Here is a 22,631-nt window from a genome sequence, read left to right as displayed (position 1 = left end):
GTAAAGAAGACAGATGACACCTATCGTTTCTGCGTGGACTACAGGGGGGTTAACGGGAAGACGAGCCTGGACGCATATCCCATGCCCCTGGTTCATGAGATTCTGGAGTCGCTGCATGGAGCTGCAGTTTTCAGCACACTAGACCTCCGCAGTGGCTATTGGCAGGTGCCGATGGACGAGGGGAGTAGGAAGAAGACGGCAGTCATCACCCCTGAAGGCTTGTTCCAGTTCACAGTCATGCCTTTTGGGCTTAAAAATGCTGGGGCCACCTTCCAGCGGCTCATGGAGCAAGTCCTGAGGGGGTTGATAGGCAAGATCTGCTTTGTTTACATCGATGACGTCATTATTTACTCCCCTTCTATTAAACAACATCTCCAGGACCTCGACACCATCTTCCAACGATTACATCAAGCGCACCTTACGCTGAACACAAAGAAGTGTACCTTCATTCAACCCCACATACGCTTCCTCGGGCACATTCTTTCATCTGAGGGGGTCGCTGTAGACCCCGAGAAGACCTTAGCCATCCGAGACTACCCCACGCCCACGGATTTGAAATCTTTGCAACGTTTCCTTGGGTTAGTGGGGTGGTATCACAAGTTCATTCCCCGGATGGCTGATATAGCGGCTCCCTTGAACAAACTAAGAAAAAAAGATGTCCCGTGGGAGTGGACAGCAGAGTGCCAGGACGCGGTCGAGCAACTAAAGAGCCACCTTCAAGAGCCGCCCGTTCTGGCCCAGCCAGATCCACAGCTCACTTTCCAGGTACAAACAGATGCCAGCAACCTGGGGCTTGGCGCCGTGCTCACTCAGAAAATCCACCAGGCTGAACACGTCATCGCTTACGCCTCTCGAGCCTTGCACGGCGCCGAGCTCAATTATTCGACAGCCGAAAAAGAGTGTTTGGCTGTCGTGTGGGCTGTGGAAAAATGGAGACACTATCTGGAGGGAGTTGAATTTGAAGTGTACACCGACCATCACGCTCTGACCTGGGCATTTAATCACCCGAAGACCTCCTCCCGTCTAACCAGGTGGGTGTTACGCCTCCAGAACTTCACTTTCAAGGTGACCTATCGGAAGGGCTGTGGCAATATTGTGCCTGATGCTCTGTCCAGGGTGTCGGAGCCACCGGGGATGGTGTGTTTGGCAGAGGCAAAGAAAATGATCCTCCCTCTGCCAAGAAGCCTGGAAGACCTGGCTCAAGCACAAGCCACCAGTCCATTCTGCCAGAGCATCACGGAGGGACTGGAACAGCAGCGTACCGACCGGGTACACTTCGTGGACCTCCAGGGGGTTCTGTACAGGACCACTCCATCCTCCCTTGGGAGTCTGCAACACCAACTAGTCGTTCCGGAAGGGCTCATCCCCGACTTTTTAAATTACTATCACGACAGTCCTTTAGGTGGTCACCTTGGAAGGACAAAGACTTTATTAAAGATCCTGGGGGTTGCGTGGTGGCCGTCTGTCCGGAAAGACGTTTGCCACCACGTGAAGAAGTGCATCACCTGCCAGCAGCTCAAAAACCCACCTGGTAAACCGGCAGGATTGCTGCAATCGACAATCGCGGATGGACCGGGGGAGACTTTGGGAGTCGACCTGATGGGGCCTTTTCCTGTTACCAGCTCGAGGAAGACCATCCTGATGGTGGTGATTGATTATTTTTCTAAGTGGGTGGAGCTGTTTGCATTAACAGACGCAAAAACTAATAAGATCTGCTCCACCCTGAAGAACGAAATCTTCACCCGCTGGGGGGTGCCGAAGAACATCATCTCAGACCGGGGTCCGCAGTTCACGAGCTCTCTCTTAGATGAACTTTATACAGCCTGGGGAGTGAAGAAAAACCTGACAACAGCTTACCATCCCCAGGCTAACATGACGGAGCGAGTGAACCGGACCCTGAAGAACATGATCGCCTCCTATGTGGGTGAACGCCATCAGGACTGGGATAAATGGCTCCCCGAGCTCCGGTTTGCCCTGAACACCGCTGTGTATGAGGCCACAGGTGAGACGCCTGCTTTGGTTGCGCTGGGCAGACAGCTAAAGGGCCCGCTTGACCGACTCCTTCCCAGAGCCCCTAATCCAGAAACCACCACTTACAATAACTTATTCAAAATTGAGGAATTACGGCGGAGAATCCAACAGAGGTTGGTGAGTTCGACATCCAGACATGCCAAGTTATATAATGCCCGGCGTAAGGAAGCGCACTTTCAGCCGGGTGATTTGGTCTGGATTAGAGCTCACCATCTCTCGGATGCCAGCAAAAGGTTCTCCGCCAAGCTAGCGCCTAAATGGTTAGGTCCGGCCAAAATCATTTCTCAAACAGGTCCCGTTAATTTCCAGTTTCAAAGGGGTATCGGCACTGACTCCAAGATAGACACAATCCATGTGGCCAATCTCAAGCCGTACTTCGGCCCTCCCTTGTCCAAGGTTGGGGGGGGGGGGAATGTAGCGGGGCCACATAGTGTTAAATGTCAGTTCTGAGTGCGTCTCGTTTCATTGTCCCGTTTACTGTTTGTGTATCAGTTTATGCCGTCCCCATAAAAAGGGGGACGGATGATGGAAGGAGACCACAGCCGCCAACCTGGAAAACACCTGTTTACAATCATTCAATCACAGCCGTCACAGGACTATATAAGCCATCAGGAGGAGAAGGAAAAGGAGAGAGGAGAGAAGGAGATTTTTCATTCACGACCACGAACCAACGGTACCAGTTATTGTCCACATCGCGCTTGCCAATCCAGTTTGTTTTTCCATCTGCCGGATTTATTTCACGGACCTCACCACGAAAGACCCCGGGGTAGGACTTAATCATCCACCATTCACACGAGGATTCATGGTGAGGCTGTTCCATTTTTTCCGGGGAGATTCAAACCACTCAATATCACTAATTCAGTCATCCGCTTTCAGGACAGTTTCATTATTGCCGGACTCACATTCTCATTCATTTTCAGTTTATCATTCATTGTTGTTTTCGTGTTGTGTGTTTATTTGTTACAGGGACAAGGGAGGGTTTTTGTTGTATATATTTATATATATTTGGTGGTGTTTTGTTATTGCTGGGGTGGAGGGATATTTGTATTTATATGTTTCTATTTTTTGCATGTCGTCTTGTTTTACTTAATACATATAATCTGTTTAATTTTACATCCTGTTTGTGTGCTTATATTTTTCACCGTCGATTGTGGGGAAAAGTTCAAATGGTAAGAAGTACGGCTTGATAGTAGATTCTTTCTCAGTTAATTATCCAGGCCACTGGTCTTGGAGGTGTAGCTGCCGGCTGGGTAAAAGGGGTCGGCCGTTACACATCTGTTGGTTTCCCTCGTGGAATAACTGGTAATGTTTGACTAAAATCTACAGCGAGTAAAACGACATTACCTCCTATTTTTTTTTTTTACGATCTCTGAGATCTTGCTTTTTTTGGTTCAAGGCTTCATAAGCTCTTTTATGTTCCATGGTGTACTTATCCCAAACCATCATCTTTGAATGTTGCAAGACTTTCGCCTTGTATGTAGATCGGGGTAATTACATTCATTGCATTCCTAGTCTGAATCACAATCTGATTGTATGGGTGGTTACCTGGCAGGTAACGCTTATGTTTGGTCATGAAGTTGTCTAACATCCGCCGCGTGCCCTCTTTTAATTGCGAGAAGCAGATATATATAGCCAAATTCTCAAGCTTCGTTGCGGCGAAGTACTGCTTTTAATTTTTTATTAAGAAGAAAAGAAAACCTTTTTAAACGGATCGAAAATATACCAATAACAATTTGTTAAGGATGTGTTTTTTTGTGAACCTCCCTTTTCACAGCTGTTGCGCTACGGCGTATGTTTCGTTTATTTGACAGTATGTAGATCGTGGTAATTACATTCATGGCATTTGTTTTCTGAATCACAATCTGACTTTATGGGTGGTTACCTGCTAGGTTACGCTTGTGGTTAGTCAGGAAGTCGCCTTACATCCGCCACGTGCCCTCTTTCTGTTCCCAGAAGCAGATCATAGAATGGTTTTAATAGTTTACTTTCAAATAATGCAAAGAGTATGCGACACATGTTTCTCCCTAATTCTGTGCTCTTCATGCATACACACTCATTGCATCCCCTCTCGGGAATCGAATCTCGAACGTCAGCGCCAAAGGTGAAGCCCCTAACGTTGCGCTACGGCGTGTGCTTCGTTTATACCTCGTGTCTTCTCATTAAACTTTTATCTCGCGAATATGTTATTGCAATCCGCAGCTGGAGCGTTTCTATAAACTTTATTTAAACTTACGTTTTACACCGTGCTTTGTTTCCCTTATGAAGATGCTTGTATGCTTCACTCGCTCGCTTCTTATTGTTTTGCTCCCTTCTCAATTGTTTAATGAATTTTTTGTTCTTCGCTGTTTGCGGCTCTTCCTTCATTTCTCCCTACTGCGTTCACAGTCTTTTCACGTGATTACGTGGGAGGCGTGATGACGTGACACTCAACTCCGCCTCCCACGGCCATCAAGCTGCCGTCCATTACAGTATATTGTCAAAAAAGAGGTTCCAGTTATGACCATTACGCGTTGAATTTCGAAATGAAACCTGCGTAACTTTTGTAAGTAAGCTGTAAGGAATCAGCCTGCCAAATTTCAGCCTTCCACCTACACGGGAAGTTGGACAATTAGTGATGAGTGAATCAGTCAGTCAGTCAGTCAGTGAGTCAGTGAGGGCTTTGCCTTTTATTAATTAGTATAGATATATATATATATAATATAACTGAAAATGTTCTAGACTAAATATGGTTGATTTTGCAACAATGTAAGGTATGTGTAGTAAATTACAAACTATGCAACACTTACATACACTCACCAGCCACTTTATTAGGTACACCTTGCTAATACCGGATTGGACCCCCTTTTGCCTTCAGAACTCCCATGGCATAGATTCAACAAGGTGCTGGAACCATTCCTTAAGGATTTTGGCTCATATTGACAAGATAGCATCACATATTTACAGATTTGTCAGCTACACATTCATGATGTGAATCTCCCGTTCCGCCACATCCCAAAGGTTTTCTATTGGATTGAGCTCTGGTGACAATGGGGGACATTTGAGTACAGTGAACTCATTGTCATGTTAAAGAAACCAGTTTGAAATGATTTGAGCTTTCTGACATGGATTATCAGGTTCAAAGTAGCCATCCTAAAATTGGTACGCTGCAGTCATAAAAGAATGGACATGGTCTACAACAATGCTCGGGTAGGCTGTGGCATTTAAACAATTCTCAGATGGCACTAAGTGGCCCAAAGTGTGCCAAGCAGGATGGATCCATGTTTTCATGTACCATGACCCTACCATCCGAATGTGGCGGAAGAAATCGAGACTCATCACACCAGACAACATTTTTCCAATCTTCTATTGTTCAGTTTTGGTGAGCCCATGCAAAGTAGCCTCAGTTGCCTGTTCTTAGCTGACAGGAGTGGCACCCTGTGTGGTCTCCTGCTACTGTAGCACATCTGCTCCATGGTTCAATGTGTTGTGCGTACAGAGATGCTCTTCTGCATAGCTTGGTTGTAATGATTGGTTATTTGAGGTATTATTGCCTTTCTATCAGATCGAACCAATCTGTCCGTTCTCCTCTGACATCTGGCATCAACAAGGCATTTTCTTCCAGAGAACTGCTGATCACTTGATATTTTCCCAATTTTTCGACCATTCCCTGTAAGCCCTAGAGATGGTTGTGTGTGAAAATCACAGTAGATTTGCAATTTCTGAAATACTCACACCAGCCTGTTTGGCACCATCAACCATACCAGGTTCAAAGTCACTTAAATCACTTTTCTTCCCCATTTTGATGCTCAGTTTGAACTTCAGCAGGTCATTTTGATAAGGTCTACATGCCAAAATGCATTGAGTTGCAATGCATTACATATTTTAGATGAATATTTTTAGATTAATAATTAATATTTATTAGATATTGCATTAGATTAGATATTTGCGTTAACAAGCAGTTGAACTGGTATACCTAATAAAGAGGCCGGTGAGTATGTGTGTTTGTATATATTGTTATATGCTGTGCACTTTGTTTGGCGTCTTGTGCAGTAGTAGTAGTATTATTGACCTCACCTCATGTCTCTACTGCAGACATAACAAAATAAATATAAAAGAAACAAGATTATTAAGAGCCATATTATTAGAGAGAGGCTTTGCAATATTCTAAGAATCATATATTCTTTGGGGCAAAATACAGTACATGACACATACAAATATGTAATCACAGTTTTAAACTACAGTAAATCTGACATTTATTTTTCTGCTAACTACAACAAAGTAATTATCTACACAATTTTCCTACTGTAACAAGTCTCTGTACAAACAAAGATGAGAGAGCAGGAACAGGAGGAATTACATGAGGATCGGTTTAATTACTTTTTGGACATAAACCAGATGTCATCCTCGCTTCCACTGAAGAGATCATACAACTTTTGGATGGTTAGGTAGATATTAAGTGTTTTGGTGGAAGATACAAACCCTTGTCATAGCGCCTTCTTCTCACAGTAAATATATACTCTGTCAATCTATCATTTCCCTGCTCAAAATGAGTTTATATTTTGAAAGTATTCCCTGCTCCCATTTCTGTTTGTATTCTCTCCTTCTTGGCAATTAAGTCATCCCAGCTTTTATCTTGCCTAACCAACTTGTGCAATTTTGTTCTCAGGTTTGCCAGTTTTTATGATACGGCTGCAGCAGACTCTGTGTTGGGTTATATTATTGCTTTCCTGGTGCTACTGGCCACAGTGAAGCTCTGGCACCTGTTGAGGCTTAATCCTAAGTTACACATGATCACATCCACGTTGCGTCGAGCCTGGACTGACATCTCCGGATTTATCACAGTCATTGTCATCATGTTCCTGTCCTACTCCATTGCTGTAAGTAACCTTGCCTAAAGCAGTAAACCTCAAAATTTAGCTGGTTGTTTCAATCTTACCACAAAGACCCAATCAGAAAGGTAAAATGAAAACAGAGAGAGCCCTCTTCCCATAGTACATCCTCCTGCCATCTCTTCCCCAGGTGCGAAATGACACACACACATCTGGCCAACCACCTGATTGAAAAGAAAATGTGATTTTTCAGACTATGCCACCTTCTTCCTTTCTTCTATGGTCCAATTCTGAAACTCACATACCCATTGCAGGCACTTTTGGCACTGTAATGGGTTCATCATGGGTACTGTGGTCTGAGCCTACTATGCACTGTTTATTCTATCACCTTCCACTCATGACCAGCATTAAGTTTTTTTAGCAATTTGTTCTACAGTAGTTGTGTGGGATTCGATCAGGCAGGTTTTCGCTCCTCATACACATTAATGAGCCTTGGGTGTCCATGATGCTGTCACCGGTTCACCAGTTGTCCTTCCTTAGACTACTTTTGTAGGTACTAACCACTACACACCAGGAGCATCCCACAAGCCCTGCAATTTCGGAGGTACTCTGACCCAGTCATCTATCCATCATAATTTGGCCTTTGTGAAAATCATTTAGACCCTTACACTTTTCCATTATTTCTGCTTCCAACACATCGCCTTCAAGAGCTGACTCTTCACTTGCTGCCTAATATATCCCACCCCTTGACAGGTGCCACTGTAATGAGATAGTCAATGTTATTCACGTCAACTGTGAGAGGTTTTAATGTTTTGTTTGATTGGTGTATGTCTTCCATTTTGGCCTCCCTTGCATGTTCTCTAAGCTCTGGGTTGGCTCAAGGGCTCCCCTTGTGATCAAAGATACATGAAGACTGCAGGGCCCAAAATGCAATGTGATGAGGTTTACACAAAAGGTTATAAACAGTTGAAATTATATAGGCTCAAATAAGCTACATATTATGATTTCAAATTTAAATATGACATAAGTGGATTGGTATTGCTAAATTGGCCCTAGCCTCCGTCTCTGTGTTTGTGTGTGTGTGTGTGTGCGCGTGTGAGAGTGTGTTCACACTGTAATGGACTGATGCCCCATCCGGCGATTACATACAGTCATATGAAAAAGTTTGACAACCCCTCTCAGCCTAATAATTTACTCTACTTTCAACAAAAAAGATAACAGTGGTATGTTTTTCATTTCCTAGGAACATCTGAGTACTGGGGTGTTTTACAAAAATTAGTGAAGCAGTATTTAGTTGCATGAAATTAAATCAAATGAGAAAAACTGGCTGTGCAAAAATATGAGTGTATCTGTACATCGTTCTACAATTCAGTGCAATTTGCACAAAGAACATCTGTATGGCAGGGTGATGAGAAAGAAGCCCTTCCTGCACTCACGCCACAAACAGTCGCTTGTTGTATGCAAATGCTCATTTAGACAAGCCAGATTAATTTTGGAACAAAGTGCTTTGGACTGATGAGACACAAATTGAGTTATTTGGTCGTAACAAAAAGCGCTTTGCATGGCGGAAGAAGAACACTGCATTCCAAGAAAAACACCTGCTACCTACTGTCAAATTTGGTGGAGGTTCCATCATGCTGTAGAGGTATGTGGCTAGTTCAGGGAATGGGGCCCTTGTTAAAGTCTAGGGTCAGATGAATTCAACCCAATGTCAACAAATTCTTCAGGGTAACGTTCAAACATCAGTTACAAAGTTGAAGTTACGCAGGGGTTGGATATTCCAACAAGACAATGACCCAAAACACAGTTTGAAATCTACAAAGGCATTCATGCAGAGGGAGAAGTACCATGTTCTAGAATGGCCGTCACAGTCCCCTGACTTGAATATCATCGAAAATCTATGGGATGATTTGAAGCAGGCTGTCCATGCTCGGCAGCCATCAAATTTAACTGGAGAGATTTTGTATGGAAGAATGGTCAAAAATACCTCCATCCAGAATCCAGACACTCATCAAAGGCTATAGGAGACATCTAGAGGCTGTTATATTTGCAAAAGGAGTCTCAACTAAGTATTGATGTAATATCTCTGTTGGGGTGCCCAAATTTATGCACCTGTCTAATTTTGTTATGATGCATATTGCATATTTTCTGTTAATCCAATAAACTTAATGTCACTGCTGAAATACTACTGTTTCCATAAGGCATGTCATAATATATATATATATATATATATATATATATATATATATAATATATATAATACATATATCCAAAGAATTAAGAGGGGTTCCCAATCTTTTCATATGACTGTACAATGCCTGCTGACATAGACTCCAGCTTTCTTGCCACCGTACTCAGGATAAGCAGGTTTGGAAAATTGACGGACATGTGGATGACTGTGTTTCTATCTTTATTATGTGAATGTGGTAAAACAATGAAAAAATAGTAAGTTACTTTAAATGTACAGACAAGCTGAGGAAAATGTCTGCTCCATAAGTAAGAGCCTCGTCCTCATGTCTTAAAAAATAATATAAAACTGTCTGCAGGTGAACAAGAACCACAGTTTATAAGACAGGTGATAAGACACTCCCAATAAGTGCAATGCCATAATGCATATGAGAGTATGTTCTGAATGTGACAGTTAGTTATGAAGAAAAGACCTATAGGACTACTGTATGTTGGAAATGTAGAAGAGAAGGTGAACTGTGTTCATAGTACAAAATGAAGCACCTGTTTAATTACTGTATACTAAATGCATCTAGTTGTCCTACATTCATCTCTTAGTTTGTCTAACACAAGGATAAAAATTGTATTTTTGATAACAAATCATGCTTTTGAATGTTTGTTTTAGTCCAATCTACTGTTTGGTTGGACATTGTACTCATACAGGACATTAATGGAGGCAAGTCTAACCATGGTCAGCCTACAGCTGGGAAGCTTCAACTATGAAGAGGTAAGCATATAATGAAGTACACTCATTTAATTTAATTGCTATATACTGAGGGGTGGCACAGTGGCGCAGTGGTAGAGCTGCTGCCTCGCAGTAAGGAGACCCGGGTTCGCTTCCTGGGTCCTCTGTGCATGGAGTTTGCATGTTCTCCCCGTGTCTGTGTGGGTTTCCTCCCACAGTCCAAAGACATGCAGGTTAGATGCATTGGCAATCCTAAACTGTCCCTAGTGTGTCCTTGGTGTGTGGGTGTGTGTGTGCCTTGCGGTGGGCTGGCGCCCTGCCCGGGGTTTGTTTCCTGCCTTGCACCTTGCCTTGACCCTGTAGTTAGGATTTAGCGGGTTGGATAATGGATGGATGGATGGATATATACTGTGTAAACATCCAAGCCTGTGGTTTTCTTTTTGAAGGATGACACAAATCCATTTGCTGATTTCGTCACTGACCATCAGTAACTATTCCAGGCATCTTGGCACAGCAGCTGAGACATGTGCAAGGCTATACAATACAATACAATACAATTTATTTTTGTATAGCCCAAAATCACACAAGAAGTGCCACAATGGGCTTTAATAGGCCCTGCCTCTTGATAGCCCCCCCAGCCTTGGCTCTCTAAGAAGACAAGGAAAAACTCCCAAAATAAAATAACCTATCAGCTATCAATTCAGTCCTCACCACTTTCTTATTTTTTGCCTTCGAGCATGTCACTAAACCTGTGGATGTTCAAGTTGCAGGATATTTTCCTGTTTTAATGGAAATCTTCCATAGACTGTCCTTCACTGGTCAATTCTCCTCCTCTTCATTCCAGTTGCTGTCCTATTAATGGCCTTTCATCTCAACCCACCTTTACTCAGTCGGGCTAGCTGGCCATTTTCAAAAATTCTGATCCTATCTGGTATGTTGTAAATATTCCTGAACATTACCTGGCTTATCCAGTTGCCTTGCATTTTAAAATTAGACATTGTTATACATTAATAAAAAATCACATATACAGTATGCTAGATATTATTCTCCATTACAGTAGTCAATTGCTGCTGCACAGACTGTTTCCCTCATTTTAACTGAATGTTTTTTTTTTTAATTCACAACCCATAATTGTTTTCCATCCATCCATTTTCCAACCCGCTGAATCCAAACACAGGGTCACGGGGGTCTGCTGGAGCCAATCCCAGCCAACACAGGGCACAAGGCAGGAACCAATCCCGGGCAGGGTGCCAAAACACCGCAGGACACACACAAACACACCCACGCACCTTCTTTTTCCCTTAAATAGTAGCCAAGCATTAATGAGATGCAAATTGATTCAGCAGATGACCAGCTATCTGAGGGGTTTCAGACTCCAGGAGGGCCACCATTTTCACTCCAAACAATTAGAAGTCATTTCCCACTGTTAATAAGACACATTATATAATTCTCTAGCTTGATGTTGCTCTCAGTCTACCACACCAGACATTTCCAACACTTGATTTTCTTCTTTTTCTGAGACAACCATGAAAATGTTCTGACGAATGGAAAAGATCAGTATTAAGGTCTGAGAATTGTGAAAAGAATGTGAATTAAAATGTCTGTTCCATAGCAACTTTAATAGGCCAGTAATTAAGAAAGTGGTTGGAATGAAAACCTGCAGCCACTCAGGCCACCAGAGCCTTTGGACACAATTGAAGCTGTTGTAATCATCTCCATACCTTTAAAAGCACAATTTCTTTTTGTTTCTACTTTATGCACTGCTTTGGTTTTGAAGCCACAGATTTTAAATTTGACACTATAAGGCATTTTTTTGCCATGAAATTTTGCTTTTGCCCCTTTCCAAGTGATGATGTGGGCTGCTTGGATTCAAAATGATTGACTGGAAATTCTACAATATGATCTATTGGCTGAATGTTAGCACACTTACCTTTCAACCAGGATTAACTCCTACCCTAACATTAAGCATTTCTTTAATCCCCCGCACAATTTTTGTCATGGCCCCAAGATGCCTTAGTAACTGCTATATTCTGTTTCTGGAGGTAATTATTGTAAATGTGGGGTCACAAGAAGTATTAATCACCAGTAAACCACACTCAAAATCTGCCTGACACTGATTTTCTGTCAAATTTGAAGCCACACCCTGTTAACCAGTAGTCAAATCTTGTAACAAATTGGGAGCATCCTTAGTCTAAACAGAACAATTGTTCCGCTTTTAAATTTACAGCATAAGTTTGCAGTAATGCCCAGGAAACACAGCTATAGTTTTTGTCGTGGCTGTACATATTTTCATGAAAACTGAGTTTACCTCAGGATAGTCTAACTTACAATATGGGTTATCTGGAGTCTTGATGTAGTGATAGGGAGGGCTCATTAGATGTTTTATTTTTGGGTTTTCATTATCGACCAATAAGTCACTCCATTATGATGCCAAAGACTAACTTTAAAGCTAATTGGCTGAAGGTGAGTGACATTCTGACACAAGTAGCTCAGCGTTAGAACAAGTGGTCATAATCTTATCAGGATCTGATAAAGGAGAATCCATATTGACAGTGTGGATATCTCTTCTTGTTCTTGTTCTTCTTGTTATTTTTGTAGTTCTTATTCTTGTTCTTCTTGTTGTTATTCTTCTTTCTGATGCTCCCATTTAGGGGTTGCCACAGTGGATCATCCATTTCCATCTCTCCCTGTCTTTTACATCTTTTTCTGCCATGCCAGCTGCCTTTATGCCCTCCCTCACCAATCCATAAGCCTCCACTTTGGCCTTTCTCTTTTCCTCTTGTCTGGTGGTTCCATCCTCAACATTCTTTTCCTGATGTACCCTCACCTTTCCTCTGCACGTGCCCAAACTATCTCAATCTAGACTTGGTCACCAGACTGTTGTACTTGTTTTGTCCCTCTAATATACACATTTCTAATCCTGTCTATCCTTGTTACTCCAAGTGAAAACTGTAGCATCTGCAACTCTGCCACTTCCAGCTCTGCCTCCTGTTTTTTCATCTGTGCCACCGTCTCCAAACCATAAAACATGGCTGGTCTCATAACTATTTTATAGACCTTCCTTTCACTCTTGCAGTTACTCTTCTATCACAAATCACTCCTGCCACTCTTCTCCACCCAGTCCACCCTGCCTGTGCTCTCTTCTTCACCTCTCTGCTGTACACTCTGTTGCTTCATTGAACCCAAGTATTTAAATTTGTCTACCTTCACCACTTCTTCTCCATGCAGTCACACCCTTCCACCACCTTCCCTCTCATTCACGCACATGTACTCCGTCTAACTCCTACTGACTTTCAATCCCCTTATCTCCGGGATATACCTCCACCTCTCCAGGTTCATCTCAGCCTGCCGTGTACTCTCACTACAGATCACAGTGTCATCTACAAACATCATAGTCCAAGGAGACTCCTGTCTGACCTCATCTATCAATCTGTCCATCACCATTAAAAACAGGAAAGGGCTCAGAGCTGATCCTTGATATAATCCCTCTCTCACCTTGAAACAGGCTGCCATTCCTACCACACACCTCACCGCAGTTGCACTGCTCTTATACATATCCTGCTACTCCAGACTTCATATACAATACCATAACTCCTCCCTTGGCACCCTGTCATATGCTTTTTATAAGTCCACAAACTTCTTCTTCTTCTTTCGACTGCTCCCATTAGGGGTTGCCACAGTGGATCATCTTCTTCCATATCTTTCTGTCCTCTGCATCTTGTTCTGTCACACCCATCACCTGCATGTCCTTTCTCACCACATCCATAAATCTTCTCTTAGGCCTTCCTCTTTTTCTCTTCCCTGGCAGCTCTATTCTTAGCATCCTTCTCCCAATATACTCGGCATGTCTCCTCTGCACATGTCCAACGTAATCTCGCCTCTCTGACTTTATTGATTTTATTGTAATCATTCCATATAAATAGATACATGTTTAAAAAAAATAGGATTGAAAACAAATCAACCCCCACCCCTGAGAAAGAGAGCGTGGTCAACAGAGTAAAACTTAAAGCTAGTAAAAATAAGTAAATTGATGAGTTTAATAAGCGGATAAAGATAAATGGAGAAGAAAAAGAAATGGGAAGAGAATCTACTTCCTCAGTGCTTTAAGAGCTTAATCTAAAATGTTATTGTTTAGATCCTGCCAGATTTTGAAAAAGTTCTGCACAGATCCTCTAATTGAGAATTTGTTTTTTTCCAATTTCAAATAGTATAAAACATCAGTTACCCACTGACTTAGAATAGGAGAGTTAGCAAGATAAGTCTACATGCCAATAGTGTAGTAAAGGCGATCACAGTTTGTTTGTCCTTCTCATCTTTAAGCCCATCTGGGAGTACATCAAACACAGCTGTTAATGGGTTAGGAGGGATTGTGACACCAAGGTTGTCTGAAAGGCACTTAAATTTTTCTGTCCAGAATGATGTTAATTTGGTGCAGGCCCAAAACATGTGACCCAGTGAGGCTGGAACTTGATTGCACTGTTCGCAGGCTGGATCTTGCCCTGGAAACATTTTGGACAATTTTAAACGAGACAGATGTGCTCGATATATAATTCTGAGTTGGTTAATTGTATGTTTTGTGCATATGGAGCTCGAGTGAATTCTCTGCATTGCTACCTTCCACACCTTTTCTGATATGTTGAGTGAGAGATCCTTTTCCCACTGTCCTCCTGGATCTTTGAAAGGGGGGGACTGTAAAATGATTTTATATATTGCAGACATGCTGTATGAGTCCTCGAAACTGAGCAATATTTTTTCCAGCATAGAGGAAGGTGGGAGATAAGGAAAATCAGGCAGGTTCCGTTTAACAAAGTTTCTAATTTGAAGATAGTGAAAGAAATGTGTTGCTGGAAAGTTAAATTTGGAATGTAATTGTTCGTAGGATGCAAAGATGTTGTCTATGTAAAGATCTCTAAGTGATTTAATCCCAAATGTTTTCCAGATATTAAAAACTGCATATGTTTGCGAGGGTTGAAAAAGGTGGTTCTTGTGCAGAGGTGCCACAGATAAAAGCTTCTCTATCTTAAAATGCTTCCTACATTGGTTCCATATTCTGAGCAAGTGAAGCACAATTGGGTTATTAGTATGTTGGTGATAACTTGCATTTATAGGGGCACAAAGCAGGGAATATAAAGAAGTATGGCAGGATTTTATTTCTATTGCAGAACAAGCCTGTGTATGTTCATCTATTTGTGTCCATGTCCAGGTTTTTATAGCTTGTATGGCTGCTGCCCAGTAGTAAAACTGAAAGTTAGGTAGAGCCATGCCACCTTCTGCCTTAAGTCTTTGTAGGGTCGCTCTTTGGATACGTGGATGTTTTAAATTCCTAAGAAATGAGGTTACGGTTGAATCTAATTGCTTAAAAAATGATTTATTGATGTATATTGGAATGTTTTGAAATAAAAAGAGAAGCTTAGGAAGGATATTCATCTTAACAACGTTAATTCTTCCAGCTAAAGTGAGATGAAGGGTTGACCATCTATGCAAGTCTTGCTTAATTTTTTCCATACAGATGGTGAAATTTTGTTGATGAAGAGCTTTATGTTTACTTGTGATATTTACCCCTAGGTATTTAAACTGATCTGCAGTGATAAAAGGGAAGGTGTCCAATCTAATATTGTATGTTTGAGAATTCACTGGAAAGAGCACACTTTTATTTAAATTAATTCTTTTTTTTTTTTATTTTATTTATTAATTTTATTGTAATCATTCCATACAAATAGATCAATTTATAACAAAAAAAAGACAAATTGAAGACAAATCAAACCCCACTCCTGAGAAGGAGAGCTTAGCCAAAGGAGAATTGCTTAGGGCTTTTTAATAAGGCAACAATAAACAAAAGAAAGGTAGAAATATATATAGGTATATAAAAAATGGAGAAGGAAAATGAATGCGGTAATAGTTATTTCTCTTATTCTAAAATAATATTGATTAGATCCTGCCAGGTTTTGAAAAAGTTCTGTACAGATCCTCTAACTGAGAATTTGATTTTTTCCAATTTCAAATAATATAAAACATCGTTTTCCCACTGACTTATCAGAGGAGAGTTAGGATTCTTCCAGTTTAACAAAATAAGTCTACGTGCCAAAAGTGTAGTGAATGCAATCACCGTTTGCATGTCCTTCTCCACTTCAAGTCCGTCTGGAAGAATACCAAACACAGCTATTAATGGGTTAGGAGGGATTGTGACCCCAAGGCTGTCTGAAAGGCACTTAAAAATTTTGGTCCAAAATGATGTTAGTTTGGTGCAGGCCCAAAACATGTGACCCAGTGAGGCAGGAGCTTGGTTGCAGCGTTCGCAAGTTGGATCCTGCCCTGGAAACATTTTGGACAGTTTTAAGCGAGACAGATGAGCTCGATATATAATTTTTAGTTGAATAATTCTATGCTTTGCACATATGGAGCTCGAGTGAATTCTCTGCTTTGCTACCTTCCATTCCTTTTCTGATATATTGATTAAGAGATCTTCTTCCCAATGTCTTATTTAAATTAATTCTGAGGCCAGAAATCTTTTGAAATTCTATATGTGCTGTTAGGACTGCAGGCACAGTATTTTGTTGGTCTGATATATACAGTACCATATCATCTGCATATAGAGAAATTTTCTGTTCAAGTCTTTCTCTGATAATCCCCTTTATCTGATAAGCATTTCGACAATGAACTGCCAGTGGCTCAATGGCGATTGCAAAAAGTAGTGGTGACAAGGGGCATCCTTGTCTGGTACCACATTCTAGTTTAAAGTAGTCTGAATTAATGTTGTTAATACAAACTGAAGCTTCTGGATTGGTATACAGTAGTTTGATCCACGCACAAATGTTCGGGGCAAACCCAAATTTCTCTGATGTAGTGAGAAGGTAGTTCCATTCAATCATATCAAATGCTTTTTCTGCATCCAAGGATAATAATATCTCTGGGGTGTTTGACTTTGCAGGTGAATATATTACATTAAACAGGCGTCGACGATTGGAAGCTAAGTGTCAGCCTTTAATAAATCCAGTTTGATCTTGTGATATTACCGAAGGCAGCACTTTCTCCATCCTTCTAGCTAGGACTTTGGAGAGTATCTTAATATCATTATTCAGAAGTGAAATTGGTTTGTACGATGCAAATTGTAATGATTCCTTATTTTGTTTAGGAAAGATGGTGATTAATGCTTGGTGAAAAGTTTGAGGTAGAATTTGATTGTCACTAGCTTCTGTAAATGTTGCTAATAAGAAAGGAGCTAGCTGAGTGGAGAATTTCTTATAAAATTCGATAGGGTAGCCATCAGGGCCTACTGTTTTCCCACTCTGAAGTGACTTTATAGCATCTAGTAATTCTTATAGCGCCAAAGGTTTATCCAATTCCTCTGCACTAAGAGTATCTATTTGTGGTATCTGTAATGCATCCAGAAATGCATTAGATTATGTGTTGTCTTCTTTAAACTCAGTAGAATATAAGGATTTATAGTAGTCTCTAAATGTGTGCATTATATTTTTATGGTCAATAATTTTGTCTCCATTCGTGTTGGTGATTGCTGGGATTGCAGTGCAAACTTCTTGCTTGTGGATTTGTTGAGCTAAGAGCTTATTAGCTTTCTCTCCGTGTTCACAGTAATGATAACTTGATTTAAAAATGAGTTGTTTAGTTTCTTTAGTTGTTAAGAGGTTGAGCTCTGAATGCAGAGCCTGCCTTTTCCTATGAAGAGCCTCACTTGGATACCTGGCATGTTCTTGATCTGTTGTAGTAATTTCACTGGTTAGCTCTGATACCTTCTTGGTTTCTAATTTATTTCTGTGGGAAAGATATGAAATAATCTGTCATCTTAAGAAGGCCTTCAGAGTTTACCAGAGTATTCCTGCAGAGACCTCTGAGGATGTATTTGTCTCTAGAAAGAAACTGATTTTTTTAATATAAATTCTGTACAGTTCTCGTCTGCTAATAGAAGTGGGTTAAGACACCATCTGCGAGATGAGTATGTGGGGCATAATTATTTTAGCTTCAAGATCAGAGGGGCATGGTCAGAAATAACAATAGCGTCGTACTTACAAGATTTAATCGTTGGCAAGAAATGATCATCTATAAAGAAATAATTCTTGAGTAGCAATGATGCACTGGTGAGTAGAAAGAATATTTTCTTGAGTTTGGGTTTAGAAACTTCCAGGGGTCTGATAAGTTGTGTTCAGTTAAAAACTGTGTAATTGTCTTTGTAGTGTTAGATGTTATCACCCCTGTGACAGGAGGACCTATCTAAGAGTGGATTTAAAACACAATTAAAGTCCCCAGCCATTATAAGTTTATGAGTGTTCACATTGGGAATGGATGCAAATACATTTTGCATGAATGTGGTTTTAGAATGTATGTTGCATGTTATCAGCCATTATAGGTTAGGTAGAAAAAACTTAGATCTCATTATGTTGATTTTTTTCATTTGTCTTATTTTCAGGTCTTAGACTACAATCCTGTCCTTGGTGCCTTCCTGATTGGCTCCTGCATTGTATTCATGACTTTTGTGGTGCTTAACCTCTTTATCTCTGTCATCCTAGTGGCTTTTAGTGAGGAGCAACAGCAGCATCAGGTGAGTCTCTAGTACAGGACTCTGACAATTAATACTACAACTTAACTCTTCGGGCCCCAGTTTCCTGCAGGGCAAGCATATGTACCTCATGGAAGTTTAACAAGCTGTACAACTTTTGGGATGTGGGGTTAAAATCAATGCAGCTAATGGAGAAAATAAAAACACAAGAGAAATGGGCAGAACTTGCAAACCACACCATCAAAATCTGGACCAGGACTGAAAACCAGACTCCTGGAGCTGTGCTACCACAGAATGTAGCCATTAAATAATCTCATAAAACAACAGATGATATCACCTTCTGTTCTTCGAAACACATCATAGACTGTGAAGCACCACAGTCAAAGTAGCAGTAGAAGAACTGTCATGTGTACAGAGTACAGTGAAATTATTAATGTGCACATTCACAAAACATAAAGCATTTTACTTGATGTTCTCCTTACCCATGTTAATCCAGCAACAATGATAGCGCATCACCTAAGATAGATAAAACTTTGTCATCAGTGGGAAATGTGGCTTTTTCTAGAAGCTCATTAATAAAATAAAGAAATAGATAAATAAATATATACCCACACTCTGTTATTGGTATAAAGGAGCCCCAGCAGCATTTCTTGACACACTTCCACTGAAAAGTTCTCAGTGTTATTGCATCTGAGAGAGGATGTGCGGCATTGTCCGTAATGGCACTCAGTTCTTTTTTGCTGTGACCTTCGGGGTGGGTCAGAGTGCATCCCATAACTGAGCCTGCCTCTTTAATTAGCTTGTTAATTTGTTGGGCCTCTCTTGAAGAGATGTTACCAGCCCAAAACACCACAGCATAGAAAAGCACACTGGACTTCACAGGGTTATAGATGACGTGAAGGGTGTCACCACCTACAATTAAGAAACATGGACTCCTAAGGAAAAAAGAGCCTGCTCTGTCCTTTCTTATGTAGCTCCTCTGTGTTATGAGAACAGTTCAACCTGTCACTGATGTGGACCCCCAAATACTTGTAGAGTGCACCACCTGTACATCAACAGGGGCTCGGACATAGAGGCTGTTTGGTTCAGTGAAAACCAATTCTTGGTTTTGCTGATGTTAAGTTGCAGACAATTCTCTTTGCACCAAGAGGCAAAGTTCTCCATCTGACTCCCTAGTCTAATACCTCTAATCGATACACTCCATGAGTGCAGACTCATCGCAGAATTTCTGCAAGTGACCTGGCCTGGTGTTTTATTTGTAGTCAAGAGATGTGCAGAGTGAAGAGAAAAGGAGACAGAACTGTTCCTTGTTGTGCTCCAGTGTAGCTCATATCCGTATCAGAAACACAGTCCTGGAGTCTCACAAACTGTGGTGTGCCCGACAGATAGTCCATTATCCAGGACACCATAGTCTCCTCCACCTGCATATTCATAACTTTACCCTTTAACAGGGGTGGCTGGATGGTATTGAAGGCACTGGAGAAATCAAAAAACATAATCCTCACAGTGCTGCCAGCTTTCTCCAAGTGAGAATGAGCCTTGTGGAGCAGATAAACAATTGCATCCTCCATTCCAATATTTGTGCAAAGGTCTTTATGATGTGAGGTGTAAGTGTCACTGCTCTGCAGTCATTAGGTGAAGAAGCGTCTGCCTTCTTTGAAAGAGGAACAATGCAAGATGTTTTCCACAGCAGCAGCACTTTCTGGAGACTTTGTCACCCATTCAGTCTGTCCCTGAGGACACCACAAAGTTGGTCAGCACAGGCCTTAAGAATTCAAGGACTGACTCCATCTGGTCCACAAGTTTTCCTGTGTGTAGCTTTCTCAGTTGTCTCCTCACTTGGTCTTCAGTTATGGACAGCCCAAGACATTCCAGTTGATGTGGAAGGAGCTGTTAATATAGCAGGGATGGTGTGGGAAGACTAGTTATTGGAAGAAAAGAAGGGAAACTCTATTAAAAAATTGCTTCAGCGTGTTAGATTTGTCCACATATACTTCTAGCACACAAGCTCTGGAGCCAGACATCTTTCATGTTGTTTTTAGCTTTGTAAGCATCCTTTCCTTTACTCAACTGCACTTGCTGTGTATCCTTTACAGCCACTTTGTCACCAGATTTGAATGCTCCCTGTCCTCATTCAGGAGACCTTTTAGGTCCTTAGTGATCCAAGGCTGCTTGTGTGGAAAGCAATGCAATGTCTTTGAGGGTATCACAGTGTTGACACAAAAGTTAACATAGACTGTGATGCAGTGACTGAGACCCTCAGTATCATTCCTAGGTGTCTCGCACATCATTTCCCTGTCCGGCTTTTAGAAGCAGGCTCCATGCCAGTTTACAGACTTCTAGCAGGGAATAAGACCAATCTTGGTATGGTCAGATCGGCCCAGAGGTGCCAGTACTTTACACTTAAAGGCATATTTAACATTTAAATGGAGCAGGTCCAGATCGTTATTTTCCTTTGTGGAACAAGACACAAACTGAAAGTGACATGGTGTAACTGTAGGGTTGGAGTACTGGGTCTCTGTCCGATAATGTTAGTCAGGTATATCAGGTTGAAGCCAGCTGTCTGTAAAACACACACAAAAAAACAAGAAAACAAATACGCCAGTGGTCTGTGTCTGTGGGTGGGTGCTGCTTGGTTCTTGAATTTGCACAGAGCCCAACTCGAAACAAAAAAAAACACAGTGAAACAAATTAGGCCCAATTTCTTGGACTTTGAAAGCCACCATCCTGCAATCTTATGTAATATGTAAATATAATTGTGCTGTGTCTGTCTGTCTGGTATGACCCAAATTTTGCACAGATTCCCCATTTGTAAAAGGAAAGACTGCAAGTGCCATTTCATTCCAAATCTAATTTGTACCAACATCTCACGTAGTGTCAGGTACCCCAATTGTGTAACTCTGTTATGCAAATTCACACTGTTAAACCTACCTGTGATTGTCCAGGTTGGCTGCAGCTGCCATTACATCCTTGAAGCTGGATCTGTCGAGAATCTTGTCCAAGATGAGCCGGGCAATGAGGACATGATAGCAGCTGCAGCCAAGCCAGGCCATCACATTTAATGGCAGAAGTGGGATTCGAATCCACACCTCCTGTGAGACTGGAGCCAGTGGCAGTGAGGGGCGAAGACAAGATAGAAGGATTGAGAACAGAAACACGACAAGTTGAAAGAGTGTATCGCAGTAAAAGCAAAAGAGAAGGCAGAATCATGGTGGAACCAGTGCAGTTGAGGACAGAAGTTGGCAGTTGGGGATGTGTCCAAAGAGGACTGCATGGCCAGCACTTGGGGTGGGGACAGAGATTGAGTGCATTTGGGAGCAGGAGAGACCTACTGCTCTGTATGCCTCCCCCAGCTGAAGGCCAAAGAATGGAGTCAGGGGACAGAAGCAAGGCTCAGTGTGGCGCTGCATACTAAATGCCTTGGAAGGTGGCAGGACCCGAGTCCATTAAAGGCTGACTGTGCCTGTTGGTAGATGTTTCCCATGGCTGTGGAAGCTCCCAAAGGGTAAGCAGAGGAGCCTTTTTTTTGATGGGCAGTACCACAGCTCATGAGTTTTTAATGTATGGATTCTGTACTGATTTTAACCTCATTTTATGAAAAAATGATTTGTTTATTTATTGGACATTTTAACCTCGACCGAAGAGTACCTATTTGTATTGGATTATATATTGCTTATTTATTGAATGGATGGACTGCACTGCACTATTTGCACTTTGTGCTTGTTGAATTAAACACCAAAGCACTTTGCACCATCTCTTGCTGGTTATGCATCCTCATTGCCCGGCTCATCTCGGACATGACTTTTGACGATTTCAGGTTCAAGGATGTGATGGCAATGGCAGCCAACCCAGACTGTCACACTACCTAGACCACATTTTGCACAGATTCACAATTTGTACAGGAATGGACCACAGACTTGGTTTCATACCAACATTAAATTGGTGTTCCATACCAGTACACCAGGAGTGTTGAACTCCGGGCCTGGTGGGCCGCAGGTTTTCATTCTAACCCTTTTCCTAATCAGTGACCAGTTCTCACTGCTATTTAACTTCTATTCCCTTCATTTTAATAGCCTTGTTTTTAAGGATTCAGTCCTCTGAATTGATTCGTTTCCTCATCAAATGACAGCCAAACAGAAATGAGATGTGAAACGAGCTAACAGATGACCAGCTATAAACTGGGATTTTAAACTCCAACCACTTTTTTAATGAGAAGCTGATTCTTGCTGTTAATTAAACCCATTATTTAATTCCATGGCTTGTTGCTGCTCTCATTCTGCTACAGAAGATATTTCCAAAGCTGTTGATTTTTCTGTTTTTTCTAAGAACGACATCAAAATGTTTTGGTGACCTGAGAGATCAACCTTAC

The 22,631-nt window shown here is 41.5% G+C and overlaps 1 protein-coding gene across 1 annotated transcript in view; it reads left to right on the top strand.

Moving 5' to 3' along the window:
- The window catches only part of LOC114657570 (polycystic kidney disease protein 1-like 2), a 145,257-nt gene that overhangs the window by 119,406 nt on the left and 3,220 nt on the right, over nucleotides 1-22,631 (top strand). The window contains exons 40-42 of the mRNA XM_051932013.1: nucleotides 6,677-6,887; nucleotides 9,691-9,792; nucleotides 18,173-18,304. Of these exons, the coding sequence (XP_051787973.1) occupies nucleotides 6,677-6,887; nucleotides 9,691-9,792; nucleotides 18,173-18,304 (445 nt within the window). The remainder of the gene's footprint in view (nucleotides 1-6,676; nucleotides 6,888-9,690; nucleotides 9,793-18,172; nucleotides 18,305-22,631) is intronic.

The sequence above is a fragment of the Erpetoichthys calabaricus genome, chromosome 9, assembly GCF_900747795.2.
Source record: "Erpetoichthys calabaricus chromosome 9, fErpCal1.3, whole genome shotgun sequence".
Classification (NCBI taxonomy): domain Eukaryota; kingdom Metazoa; phylum Chordata; class Cladistia; order Polypteriformes; family Polypteridae; genus Erpetoichthys; species Erpetoichthys calabaricus.
This window is presented reverse-complemented; position numbering and strand designations above follow the sequence as displayed.